Source organism: Nicrophorus vespilloides, unplaced genomic scaffold (assembly GCF_001412225.1).
Source record: "Nicrophorus vespilloides isolate i.1.1-1 unplaced genomic scaffold, Nicve_v1.0, whole genome shotgun sequence".
Taxonomy (NCBI): domain Eukaryota; kingdom Metazoa; phylum Arthropoda; class Insecta; order Coleoptera; family Silphidae; genus Nicrophorus; species Nicrophorus vespilloides.
In genome coordinates this window covers 191,099-205,868 of record NW_017096383.1, presented here as the reverse complement: position 1 = coordinate 205,868, position 14,770 = coordinate 191,099, and the positions used below count along the sequence as shown (strand labels likewise).

The following is a 14,770-nucleotide window of genomic DNA, read 5'->3' as shown; positions in this document are numbered from 1 at the left end:
AAGAATTGATAAGATAAAGTATTCTATGCAAATACAGTTCCGATACTGGTTTGTCGATTTTAGAATGCTGTTATATGAGAAAGCGTCTTGTTACCGATTTTCATTTTTTTTTGCGCTTACCTTGAGATGTTCTCGGAGGTGGAGGAGTCCACGGTGCCGCCGTAGCTTATATGACTCGACAGTTGCGTCAGTTGGGTGATCTGCTGCGGTTCGGAGCTCTGCTGCTCGCTGCTCGTTGTTATGGAGCCCAGATGCGTGAAGGTCGTCGGATGGACCCTCGATGGGGAACCCCCTGGACTGGAAGCGTTGCTGTCCTTTGGCGAGGAGCCTTGCTGTTGCGATATAGAGCTGGGTCCCAGCTGCACATATTCCTGCTGATGACCACCAGGTGACTCCTCGAGAGATACCTGAAGAAACGACATCGAAATTGATACACCCTGTATACACACATGGGACGTCATAGGATTTATTTAAATTCCTCACCTCATCCATTCGGCCGTACGTAATGTATTCAGCGGCGTCCGAGTGGATTCCCGTCGGATAGGATTCGATCTCTTGCTCGTTATAGGACGGCAAACGTTCGAGGGGCGTGGCCGCACGCGAATGCGGTGATGGCACCGCCCCTTCGCCCTGTGGGGAGGGGCTATACTGGGCCGCCTCCTCGCTGTACTCCAAAACTGCTGAATAAAACAAAAGCGAATTAGATCACCGGTCTACAAAGCGCGCACGTCTGGTTGCATAACTACGAAATCGAATATTCCCAACCATTGCATCGTTCACCGAAAAAATCCTCAAATTCACCATTTATAACGCAATATTTACTTCCTAACATTCGTTCGTTTATTTTTTTTTTGTTTTACATTATGCATTCTCCTTCTGATTGGTAATTAACAAAACGGTCCATGAGGAACGCGCGCGTTATCGAGCTACCAAACGGAAGTCCGGTTTGCGTGTTCGAGCTGGATAAGAGCGAATTTGTAGCTCGGAGCTTGTTATCAGCAATAAACAGAAATACATTTCTTCTTGGCCACAGCAAACAACAAAAAAATATACACAACATGTTTTACTGAAACGTGCATGAGAAAGATTCTTTTATTATTATTAACGTCATTCCATTCCATGTTTTGTTTCATCCGTTCCACGCTCATCGAGATTTATCACCAACACAACAAAACGTATTCTAATTATATTCATGGTACATTTACTACTGAAGGAAACAAATACATTTTATGAAATACAATTTCATTTTTTTATTCGTTATTCAAATATATTTCTCAGAAAATGAAACAGACTATTATATTATTATATATAAGCTGAAAGACTAAAATCGTTAGCTCTTTCGACTAAATTAGATACAATAAGAATTTGAAAACAAATCAATTATAATATATAAATTCACTTTAAATGTTCCATTTGATTCAACATTTTGTTGTTTTTATATTCAATCCATTTGATATCAAAATAATAATAATTAAAAAATGATTAGTAAGATTTTGGTGGATCTTTTTGTGTGCTACTAAATACGTGATTAACGTGATGTTTAACAAGTATAAATTATGAAACAAACTAATAAATTACATGACATTTCAGAAGTAAATTTAAGCAATTCTTGCAATTATGGAAACATAATCAAATCTGATACTTTACAAGTTACTTTGGAAGTTGCAAAAATGTACTTGTTAGTGTTAATTGATAATATCATTGATTAGATTATCAACATTTTGCATATTGATATTACGTTTCACATAAAAAATAGCAATTTATCTTCAAATATTATATGCAATCTTATGAACATCAATCAAAGTATTACAAATATTTTCAAGATAAATTAGTTTTTACATCGCAAACACAAAATACATGTGAAATTATAATTTAATGAAGGAATTAATAATCCAATTATTTATTAATTTTGATTGGCCCTAATTGGGACCAAAGTTAAAATGTTAAAGTAAAGTTAACTAAATTTTATTTGATATTTCTATATTAAAAATTTAACAGTAAACGAAGAAAATTTTGGAAAAATGTAAATAATTTTTCAAATAAAATTTATCAAAATTAAAGAAATGAAATAAACTTAAATATAGAGTCGACAGTTTTAATTAAATTTATAGAGTTGAATGCCCACAAAAGGTTCTAAAAATAATTAGTATAATTCATGATTGTGATAAGTCAATTTAAAGATTAAAGTTAATCAATAAAATAAAAGTATTGTATGAATTGGAATTTGGTTTAGAAGCCATATCACATAAATTTCATATCATAATCGCAAGTTTGATTCACTTTCGCTTTTCCACCGATATAACGAAAATAAAAATAGGAAACGATTATTTTTATTTCCACTGATATCGAAAATAAATAATCAAATCTACTTTCATTGAAAATCGACGTACGCTTATATAATAGAATAGTTAATAAGAAGTTTTAAAACAGAAAATAATGAATTCCGAAGGACGAGTTTCAAATTAAATGCGTGGAAAAGTACGTAGACCGAAATTATTGTTGTGCATAAAATTATGTGAGGAGTTCGAAAATTTGTTTGCGACTGTTATAAAAATAATAATAATATATACATATAAATGCTGATAAACCGTTACAAATATAGTTTAATCTCGCATAGAAACTTAGGTCCAGATAAAAAATGCTTCTGCAGATTAAGAAACACGATTATCCTTCGTCACTGTCGGACGCATCTGGACCGTCCGTTTCCGTTCCTTGTTGCCGTTCGAACGAGCGAAAGCTCTGATGAACATGCATATTATATGTATGATGACGGCGACGACTTGATCAAACTTTGGATCGATGTTATTTGTTTGTTTGCGACATATTTATCCTTTTTAATTCCGACAACTGCTTACGTTGTTCAACGACACGGATTGACCTTACCCAATGACGATTTTAATTAACAATAAATCAACGAGTTTAATAACAAAAAAAAAGAACATAATGGAATCCGTTGCGAAACGAAGAACAGTCGCGTTCTCTTATTTCGGTCTCTTGTTTTCATTGAGGGTGGATGTCTCGCAACTTAAGGACTTGAGGAAGCCGAAACGGAGAACGTTTATTGCCTGTAGCGAATCGACGGAGAGCATAAATTTTCTTAAAGGGTTCAAAAGACGTTCGTTCGTTCCGTTTATATTTTTTTTCTTCCTTTTCTGGGACGGCCCCAGGTTCAGAGGTCAAAAGCTACCGAGTTCGGGATTTATGTGTGTATATACGTTTTTTTTTGTCCCTCTTTTCCTTCGGACTGATTTATATTTGTTCCGCTCATTAATTCGAGATTAGATTTAAGTTATTGCTTTACGCTCTCTAAACAAATCGATTTGTTTATTAGTTTTTCTTTTAAATTTATTTTTTTTTTCGATCCTCACCACCCATATTTTCAACCCCCAAAAAACGGTTTATAAATATAAATCATAACATTCTGTTTTTTCATAAATACCTCGCTTAGTGCGGTTCCATAAATAATATGTTTGAAACCGGACTAATCAATGATTTTAAAATCGCACATAAATAAACAGCACTAATAGAGACTTGATATAAAATGAAAAAAAAAAAACAGGCGAAATTTATCAATTACAAAACCACATAAAAAAAAAACATGAATAAAATCGTACTATAGTGAATCAGCACTGTTCGAAACTGCAATTGCTTATATTTATTTTCTATAATAATTAAGATAAATAACTTTGAATCATCAATTACAAAACATAATTATGACTTTCAAAAAATACAAAAATTGATAAAGAAATTAATTGAAATCCATTAATTTTAAAGTTTTTTTTTTCTCACTTTTTCTTCTATAAGAAATTAATACAGTTATTAATGTACAAATACTTTGTTTCAATATACAGCAATACCTCGCATAGTACGATTTCGAACCGGACTAATCGAGGACTTTAATTAAAACCGCATAAAAAAAACAGCAGAGTCTTGACTATACAGAAGAAACAAATAAATCATTTATGTATAAAAAAAAATGTGTACCAATTTAATAGCTCAATCAAAATATAATTTATTTTTATGTTTTCAAACCGTACTATAGTGATCGTATCCGCACTATGCGAGGTATTTAATTATGTACAAGCAAATCCAATTAATTGAATAATATTTTGATTTTAATTTATTTTTTCAAATTTGTATTCATAAAATTCTACAGATTGAACTTTGTATTTGAACATTAATTGAATTGATGAAATTAATAATTGAACAATTACTTTGTTTTCAATATTGGAATTGAATGCGCTGTTATCTATACGAATTGGAAAACGCAGCTATTCGCATTTCAAACTCTCGTTCACTTAATAATACCAATTACAATTTACTCTATTTTCTCTCTAATTCTTAAACGAATGAATAACGAATTCAGATATGAACGATGAATGTAATCAGTTGGATAGAAATATTAATTGCGCAGAGTGCATTGGAACTATGGAAACTCATCACAGGATATTCTTCTAATTAATAGCATTCAATTAATTTACAATAGTTAGGCAATGCAACTCTGATATTTTCATTGGATTAATACAATTTTAGACAATTCACAATAATAACAAGTAATGATTATAGTAAAACACAAATTGAAATATTTTATATGTAAAAATTTAAAACTTAGTTGCAAAATAATTATATAATATCTATATAGCAAAAATATATTTAGTAAATAGTCTTTTGTAGCAGTTAAGTCATTGTTAACATGTCAAGTGATATAGATAATTTCAATTTCAATAGAATTAAATATATTTATTTTTTAGTAAATTCAAGTCAACATTTTAATCTCATATTCATCTTCATTTATTCATTCATCACTAGATTAAACTAGTAAATCTAGTTAGAAATTTTTTTTTTCTTAATTATTTTTTGTTAAATGAATCAAATTACTAAAAGCTAAACTTAAAAAGTAAAGATAAATATTTGCATTTCGAGTAAGAAACTTTATTCTAATCTAAGAGGATTATAAAAAAAAAAACACACATTTATTTATATAATCAACTTAGCAAATCCAATACAAATAAAATGTAACAAATAATTAATTAATGATCTCAAGTATTAAATTTAATTTTATATTTTCAATTAATTTGAGTTAGGAACAATAATATGTTGAGCTTATTTCTATATTTTATTTAATGAATTAAAGCAAAAATTAAATAGAAAAGATAATTATTTGCATCTGAATAAGAAATATTTACATCAAAAATGTTAAAATTAATAGTAAAAATAATAGATAAAACTAATATTAGCATTTACACATGAATCTTTGAATTGAAAACACATAATTTTCTTATTTGGTCCTCTTTGTAAATCCAATATTAAAAATATTCTTTGTAAAGTGAATATTACACTTTTATTATCAATATTACACTTTTTTTGTAGATTTAAGTCCAATTATTAAATCCAATTAATGTGAGCTTGGATCTATTATATGAAGCGTTATTTTTGAAAGTAGTAATATAAAAGTCCATTTTTTATACATCGAGATATTTCAGCATTTGCGTTTGAATTAATTTACAAATGCAGGTATTCCCCGACTTAGGATTTCCCGTATTTACGAAAAAAATTCTAAAAGGTCATACTTGATAGTTTCCAAATAACAAATGATATTTTTTTTTAATAAAATATAATATTTTTGGAAGATGTACTATCTGTTTTGTTGCATTTGTTTCTTTTGTCGTTAATTGTGATGTCTAAATTGAAAAGTAATTGTTTATATTAATCTATTTTTTCAAATTTATGCAGTCAGTAACACGGAATTTAATATATATAAAAGTAAAAAACCATGAGAAAGTGTGGTAAGATAAGTATAATTTGAAATTTTTAAAATTCCCCCTACTTGCGAACTAATTCGACTTACGAACAACCCTTTGGAACGGAACTAGTAAGTCGGGGGATACCTGTATTGGTGAACGTTAATAAATTTATGAAGAAATTGTGCTAAATACTAATAACTCATTATTTTTCAAAAAATGGACCACTTTCCAAAATTAAGGCTCATATATTGATAAAGGTTAGATGACTTATTTATTTTATTATTATTTAATAGTACCAATTACCAAATCTAATTAGAATAAGTATAAATTATGTTACTTTTTCAATTTAATTTAATAAATCATATTAACAAAAGCAAAAGAGATTATTTTCAATTTGTAATAGTTAAGACAATCATTAACATATTAAAATGAAATATTCATCATTCAATTGTAGCAATCTTAAGATTTAGAAAAATTCAATTTTTTATATGATTCTCATCCAATGTGAAAAAGAAAATATAACAAAGAATTCACTGTGTCCCAATAGTTAATTAATGGTCTCAAGTATTGAATTTCCTCGTAAATACACGTACGGTTCGTTGCGTTATCATCGTAAAGAAAACGTCAAAATAGACCTATCATCGTCCTCGACTTATCTCCTAAATTCTTTGTCCGCATAGAGTTATCCATTCAAATAGTTATATCATATTCGTGGACAGGTCTTGATTTTTTTTTGCTTCTCTCATCCTCCCTGAGGGAAGAGCACACGTAGAAAAAAAGACCCTAGAAGAGTTGGGTTTGTTTAGAATCGGAGCACGAGTCGAAGCAGATCTTCGCGCCTCCTCGAGGATTTATGAGAGGTCCCGAAAATACGAAAAAAAAATCTGAAGTAGACCGTTGACGTACGCGCCTCGTAATCAATTGCCACGAAGACAACTTTATGTAACAAGCGCACGATTTTTCTTGAAAATTAAAGAACCGTACAAATAAACAAGACGAGGGGAATAGAATAATGCATTAAAGAGGCGCTAAAAGCAAGATGTTCACTCTCCTCTTTATTTAATGTGTCTTTTCTTAAGATTTGTTCTTGTTGTTGTTGTTTGCATAGGATTCGTTCGCTTTTCTCTCTTTCGTTTTTCTTTTTTTTTTGGCAACGTTTATCGAGTGAATTACCTGCACGTGTGTTTGCCCTCGGTTATCGCTTGACCTCCTCATCCTAACCAAATTGGAGGACCGAAAGGTGTTCGCCCAAAAGAAAAAGAATAATACAGGGAAAACAAACGCACACTCGAGCCTTGTTTTCGAGCCCCTCGTTCTGTTTAATCTCATTTGGATATTCATCGAAGGTGCCAAATATTGGACAAACAACAATACACGAGGATTACCGCATTGTCGGCGGCGGCGGCGGCGAAGATGTTTATTTTTTTGGATTTGTCCTTTTTCGCCTTTCCTCATTTCGTGCATATTTTTTTGTGTTTTCGCGCTGAACTTTCAAATAATATGTTTATCATTAAGCGAACGGAAATAACAAAGACAACCATTTTACACACAAGCTTCGCTTTACGTCGTTTTTGGTATGTAAAAACAATAATATTTTTATTTCATTCAGACTATTGCTTTGGTTTGCGCACATGATACACGTTTTAGTATATTTATATAAACAAAATGAATAATTTAATTTGTAGCAAATGTATTAAGTTTCTCGATTTTTTAGCAACAAGAGAATTCACATATTTATGTAAAATTTTAGTGAATGTATGAAAAATAATTATAAAAAAATATTCAGTTTTTCTAGTAAATATATGAATTTACTAAATAATTCATTTATTACAAAAACATTACAACTTTTATAAATTTCAAAATATTTTTTTATAATACAGCAATAACTCGCATAGTGCGGCTTCGCTTAATCCGGTTACAAAGTCTCTTTGTATGTGATTTATTTCTATTTTATTTACTTCCTCAATTAGTCCAGTTTCAATTAGTACTGGATATTGGCCGAACCGATTATCCGCATTATATGTTTCTTTTTATATAATGTGAACATCTGCTAATTAAACTGTCAAATCTGTATACTTTTACAAAATGTATTATTTTAATTAGAAAATTTTAAATTCCATGGCTTTCAAATATATTTACCTGATATGTAAATATATAGACTATTAACTTATGTATACATTTACTAAATTAACACATTTACTTATACAGAGGAACCTCACTTAACGAGCACCTCGCTTAACGAGCACCTCGCATAACGAGCATTTCGCTTAACGAGCAAAATGAATTGTAAGAAAAATTATTCTCATAACGAGCGACGTTTCGCATAACGAGTGACGATGAGAAGAGAAGTCCCGGATTGCACGCCTATTACATCATTTTTAAAACTTGTGTACACATATTATGTGTATTTTTGAATATGTTTCATTATACGAGTATTTCACTATACGAGTAAAAATCCGAAATTTTCGGATTAAAATCATTAGGCAAGGTATATTCAATATCTACTAACTAGTGTAGAAAGTATTCATTTTCAGCAATTCCTCGCATAGTGGATTCAATAATTTATTTTCCAGAAGAAATATAAAAGATACATTTTATAATTCTTAGAAATTTTAATTTGCTTACGAAAATTTGGATTATCAATACGTATTGTATGATTAATAATTCTAAGAAACTTTTCGATTTGCAATGCAATTATTAACCAGATGCGTAACAGACTTATAAATATAATCGACGACAAAAGCATCGAATTTCATTACATTATTGTTTTTTTTTTTATATATAATCAGATGAAAATTTTGGAAATTTTATAATCGTGACAAGTTACCTTTATTGTATAAATCTGAGCTATTTGTGAATGAGAATTAAATAAATACAGATTACATGTATTTATAAACATCCTATTTATGAATTCACATTAAAACACAAAAAAACATAATTAAAGGAGATTATTCTGTGTTTCTAACAATTATATAAATATTGTAAAAGATTGAATTAGTCATTTTACAAATTTGTTATAGCAATACCTCTGATAGTGCGGCTCCGATCAGTGCGTGAATAGTCTGATTGAACAAAATAAAAATAAATTTGAAAACAATAATCACAAAATTATTTTTTGTATTCCACTATAATGACAAGTTTCCTATTGTGCTGTTTATTTTTATGCGGTTTTAAAGTTCGCGATTAATCAGGTTTCAAACAGTCCGCTATATTACCGATTAACCGCACAATTCCATGGAAATTAATGTACTCTTAAAATGAGTCTATATTGAAATCTCGACACAGTGAAAATCTCGACAACTATAATCCCAACTATCATAAAATCCCGACAACTATAATCCCAAACATTTTAGCGGATTTTGGCAATCCGCCAATAATATGGTTGTATTCTAGAAATAAAACATTTGAGCGTAGAGAATTGTTGAAATAATCTATAATATATCATATAATAAAAGTTACTGTCGGGATTATGGTTGTAGGGATTTCGAAAATTTTGATCCGAAGCGTTTTAAAATTATATAATTCCTTTCCAGTACTTAACTATTGCTTAACTTTCATATATTACATATTACTCTAAGCATTCTTTAATCATGAATTCAATGATTAACTGAAAAAGTAGTTTAGAGATTACATAAATAAGGATAATAGAATTTTAGAAGCAAACTGAAATTATTTCATCTTCTTCTGCTGAAACTGATTCATTTGAAACAGGTTTCGCTCATTGCGTCGAGTCGCGTTTCGTATTTTTCATTTTTTTTTTCTTACTGGAAAAAGGGTACGAACGTAAGAAGCACGGAAACGAGAACAAGTAGCTATAAAATCTGTTCCGGTTATTGCGAGCGTGCGATTTTATTGTTTTTCCTTTCGCCCTCACAACATCGGTTCACGTTTCAAAAACACACTATTAATTGTGTTTCTTCCGCATTCGCTCAGAACATTAAACCCAGTTGAGTAAGGATACAAACCAGACATAAACTCGAACACCTGAAGGAGCTTATCTTATTAAGGTCGAGCCCCATATGCACGCATACGAAAAAAAAAAAACAAATCCTATTTGCAATTTCAACAACGACACTTTCATGGATTTTACTAATTATGTTGATGAAAGCATTTTCAGAAAGAAACGCATCTCCGTTGCCTTACTCAAAATTTTGACTACTTTTTGACATATCTGTCATATTATTAATAACAATATTTAAAAAATGTTCATTTCAAACTTTGATGAATATGAATTTTTAAATAGATTATGTATATTTTTAATTATTATTAATTTCTTAAATAAATATTTAATTTCCTAGAAATTGAAAAGTAATATTTTATATTACCTGCAAAATGCTATTTTTTTGACATATCTGTCATAATGATATCTTTCATTTTAAAATTTAATATTAGTTTTTTTTTTTCAAGCATTTTCAAGTTATACTTTTATAAATTTGTTAATAATATTGATGATATTTTTAAATAAATACTTAAGTCTATAAATATTTTCATATCAAAACATTATTTTGACATATCTGTGTGATAATGACAAACTATCACCTTAAAATTGAATATTAGAATTTTTCAAGCATTTTCTAGTCAAACTTTGATTTTATATCAATTTGTTGATAAGAAATTCGCCTAAATGAATCAAGTTTCTGAATGAAAAGCAATATTGATAAAATAATCAAAAATTTAACTATATTTTGACATATCTGTCATATTGACATCTGTCATTTTTTAATTAATATACTATTTTTATGTTATGAAATGTTTATTAATATTTTTTAAATACATAAAAAAAACTTTGTATATATTTATTATCCAAATATTATAGAAATCGTTAATTTAATATCGATACAAATCTTTGTATGTATATATATTTTTTAATGTGAAATATGACAACAAAACGAGAAATCGAAAATGATGACACCCAAACAGTTAATAATAAATCCGTTTGGCATTTCGTGCATCCACACAATCTATAATGAAACTCGAAGCTCATAACTTTCCTTCATAATCTCCTCGTGGGTATTAATTACGAAGGCCGTAAAATAGAACTTGATGGAAAATATATATATATAAAAAAAAACGACGAAGACTCACGAGACTTTTAAGAGGTGTTTGGCAACGTTTTTATGAGCTTTCGCCCTTTAAGGTTTTTATTGCAATCGGTTCGAGGTGCTATAAAAGTCTCAGCCAGAAATTAACACCCAATTAGTGGGGGACGACTGTTTGCCCGACAGTTAACAAAACCCCGGAGGTAGAAAAAAAAGGCGCTCGCGCCCCAAAAACCAACCACAACAAAAAAAAAAGAGAGAATTTTTCTAAATTAGTCTTCTGTCACTACAGAAATGTCTCATATTATTTCATCTAGTTGTTTATACAGCGGATATATTTTTTTTTTTTCGAGTAAGAATATTACTGTCTCTGACTGTTTTATATATATTATTTTTTTTTTGGGAACGGACTGTACCCTCGACCCCGGGCCGAAAAATGCCACAGCTTATCTCGTTTAACACTCAGACGATATATTTTTCATTTCTCAAATAAAATCCTTATCACTTTAGACAGGGAAAGAGAGATAGTGGAAAGAGAGAGAGAGGAAGAGACGGTGAGGGACGCCGTAGAAAAACTTGGAATCTTCTTATCTGGAACCACATTAATGTATATATTTATATTTATACAAAGTAAATCTTTATAATGTTCTTCCCACTTTATTTTTTCTTCTTTTCGTCGTCTTCTTCTTATTCTTTATTAGTGCCATAACATTTTACGCTTTCAAATTTTCATATAATTTTTTTTTTCATCTCACTCCAACGACATCCGTTCGAAATCCTCAAAAAATAAATATCGAGAAAATATACCCGGAAAAACAGTTTTCACAATCCGTGCGAACTGCCTAAAGTTTCTTATGATTGTTCCGTTATCTATTTCAATTTTGTATTTGATATAATAGTTTAGTCTTCAAAATTTAACTTTAAATTACATAACAGAGAGAAAAAAAAAACAAATTATATTAAATTCAATAATTTTCCTTAGGAAATAATGTACAGTAACTCATCGACTTACACTGTTCGGTTGAGAGAACTTTCTACATTTTGTGTATGTAGGATAGGTTTGTAGAATTATTTTGTTTTTAATCGTAAGTTTAAAGATTCTTTCAGTATAGTAGTAAATATTACTAAATAATAGATTACAATGTTTACATATTACAATTAAAACAAAAAAAACTATTAAAGAACAAAACTAACAATGTTGGAATATGTTTCAGAAATATTTGCTTATTTGTAATGAAATCGTCTAAATAATTAGAAAATTTAGAATGCTAAACAAAAGTTTGGATTGGGCCATCCTTTTACTAATCTGTTTTAAATCCAGTGAAATACATTTAATTATTTTTACATCGACACTAAATTATGTTATATAATTGTTAAAATGCGCAACAGTTGTTTTTACTAATTTCTTTCATAAGTTTTACGGTTCTTTCAGTATAATAGAAAATATTACATGTATTTATGCATTGTTTATTTGTATTTTAATAGTGGTAACAGTTTTATGTGCGATTAAAGAAAAAACTGACAGTTGATGTCAATGTTTCTATAATTTATTTATTGATTATATAAGTTTGAGTATAGTGAAAACTATCATAAAACATTCTAGTGTATACATGTAAATTGTTGCGTATACAGTTGATTTCATTTGAAACTAAAAATTAAAATTGTTATGCAACAATAAAACTGTCAGTATGTAAAACTGTCAAAATACTGTTGCTGCCTGCTACCGCCGTTCGTTTCTGTGAACTAGGAAGTGCGGTTGCACGTCAAGAAAATATTGTCGCAGTTAAATTTTAGCGTTTTGTTCTCGGAATTTACGATGCATTCATTTTCGCTGCGATGGACATTCGAGGGGATGCAGAGGAAGGTGCGTCGATGTCGGGTGACGAGTTTCTCTCTCTCTCACACACACACACTTGAGTAACAATAAAGCTCGCGTTTCAATTGTTCCCGCAGTCCGGAGAGTTTGTTTTGCTTTTACTTCGCGGCCAGTGAAATTCAAACAATGCGAAGTTGGAAACGGCGAGACCAGCGCCGAAGAGAAACATAACAAATAACAACAGAACGAATGAAAAATGGGAAGAAACGGAACAGAAGAAACGCGAAAATTAACAATTAAAAAAAAAACAACTATAACATTTGCAAACGCAAGAGGAAAAACCGATGACACAATAAACTGTTGAGGCTAATACCCTTATATTAAAATGTTGATTGCACTAGATTTGAAGTAAATATTTTGAAATTAAGTTATCTGAAATTCTTCGATAAATTTCTTAATACTAACTTTCAATTATAATTAAATATGAATGTTGTTAATTGCAAATAAAAGAAAATCATAATAGAAAGGTACAAATAAAAATAAGTTGATTTTTAATTTCTTAGCTACATTAAGATTGTCGTAACACCAGTTATGACGACGAGGGGTGAGGGTTAATAGAATGTCGGTATCTTAGCAACTTAACAACAAAATCTTAGCAACTTAACAACAAAATCTAAGCAAAAACTGTATTTCTAATTCAACTATTTTTCGTGGACTCCAAAAAGTCTCGAATTAGGAAAGCCTACATCTTCTAAAATCTAAGATAAACAGATGCTTTATCACTGCATCTGTTTATCTTTGAAGAAACACGATATTTACGCAATTTTCTCCTAATCTAAGTATGAATAGAGAAACATATAATAGATAATCATCAATAAGAATAATAAACAAAATTTATTGTATAATAACAGCACTCTTCCTGTCCACATCAATAAGATTTTATTTGAAAGTTTTTTTTTCTAAATCTCTTTTATTTGTTGGAAAAATAAAAAAAAGGTTTTTTTTTTTTTTAAATAATCACTTGCATTGGATTAAGGGACAAACACAAAAAAAATAATTGTTATATACATACAATAAAAAAAAAAAAATTTAACCTTCTAATTTTATTGTATTCACGATTGAATTTTATTCTAACAATTCTTCAATTTCATAGATTTTACTAAGAAATTAAACGTAAATTAGAATCTTCAATAATATTTTATGTAACAAAGGTTTTGTTTCAACAAATTATTAATATAATTAAGATTTCAATCTTTTGATTTCTTTTAAAAACTCATTGATTTTGAAGTAGTTATTGAATTTAAATAATTTTATAATAATGAGAATAAATAATAATAACACGTTATTAATAACACGTTTTACATGTGAAAAACTACAAAAACTGTCAAATAAAACATTGTATAACCTCCAAAAGCATAAAAAATGGCGGCAAAACAAAATAGTAACGCTTCTTTTGTGACACCTTGGTAATATTAAATATGAATATACTTTTTGAATTAAATTTGCAAATGTATCAAGAAGGCAACGTTTCCGTATAATCACTCCATTACAATTTCTGTTTAGCTCAATTGTTATACCAAAACGATGCGCAACTCCTCCACAACGAAACTTCACGAACGAACGTTATCTGAACTCTTGTTATTAAAATTAACAAGCGGCCGTCTTCATTAGACCCAACGTTCCTATTTTTTCTTTCCATTTAGTAGCTCCTATTTACCTCGCTTCGACTTTATATAATATACACTGAAGTACATACATGTATAATGTATTTTTTTTTTTCGAAATATGTGGAAATGTTAAAGTAGCACACACACACACACTAACATGCACCCATCCACATACAGAAATAAACTTATGGTTATTGTAATGTACGCTTATCAGTTTCGGTCGTAATGCATAAGTCGACGATAAGACTTCATACTTGAATTCATCGGCGAAGCTCCACATTATTATTATTATTATTTTTGTAACTAGCCACAAACTCACCAAACCATAACTATTTCTTTATTTAATATTCTCTCTTTATTTCTTTATTTCGTATTAACGTAAGCACGAATTGGAGTGAAACACGAACGTGCGTCTATCAAATATGTTCACTGTCTTTAATAACTTGCAGGTGGAAAGTTTCTTCTTGAGATGAATATTTGGTCAACAAGTAACTGCGAGAAGGA

At 29.5% G+C, this 14,770-nt stretch overlaps 1 protein-coding gene across 3 annotated transcripts in view; it reads right to left on the bottom strand.

The window, feature by feature from the left end:
- LOC108556895 (transcription factor GATA-4-like) overlaps nt 1–14,770 on the bottom strand; it is a 55,045-nt gene that overhangs the window by 30,551 nt on the left and 9,724 nt on the right. For 2 of the 3 annotated variants that reach the window (XM_017913200.1, XM_017913202.1), the window contains exons 2-3: nt 484–680; nt 121–407 (exon numbers count right to left, since the gene is read on the bottom strand). In XM_017913200.1, the coding sequence (XP_017768689.1) occupies nt 121–407; nt 484–680 (484 nt within the window). The remainder of the gene's footprint in view (nt 1–120; nt 408–483; nt 681–14,770) is intronic. The other variant, XM_017913201.1, reaches the window with a different exon arrangement.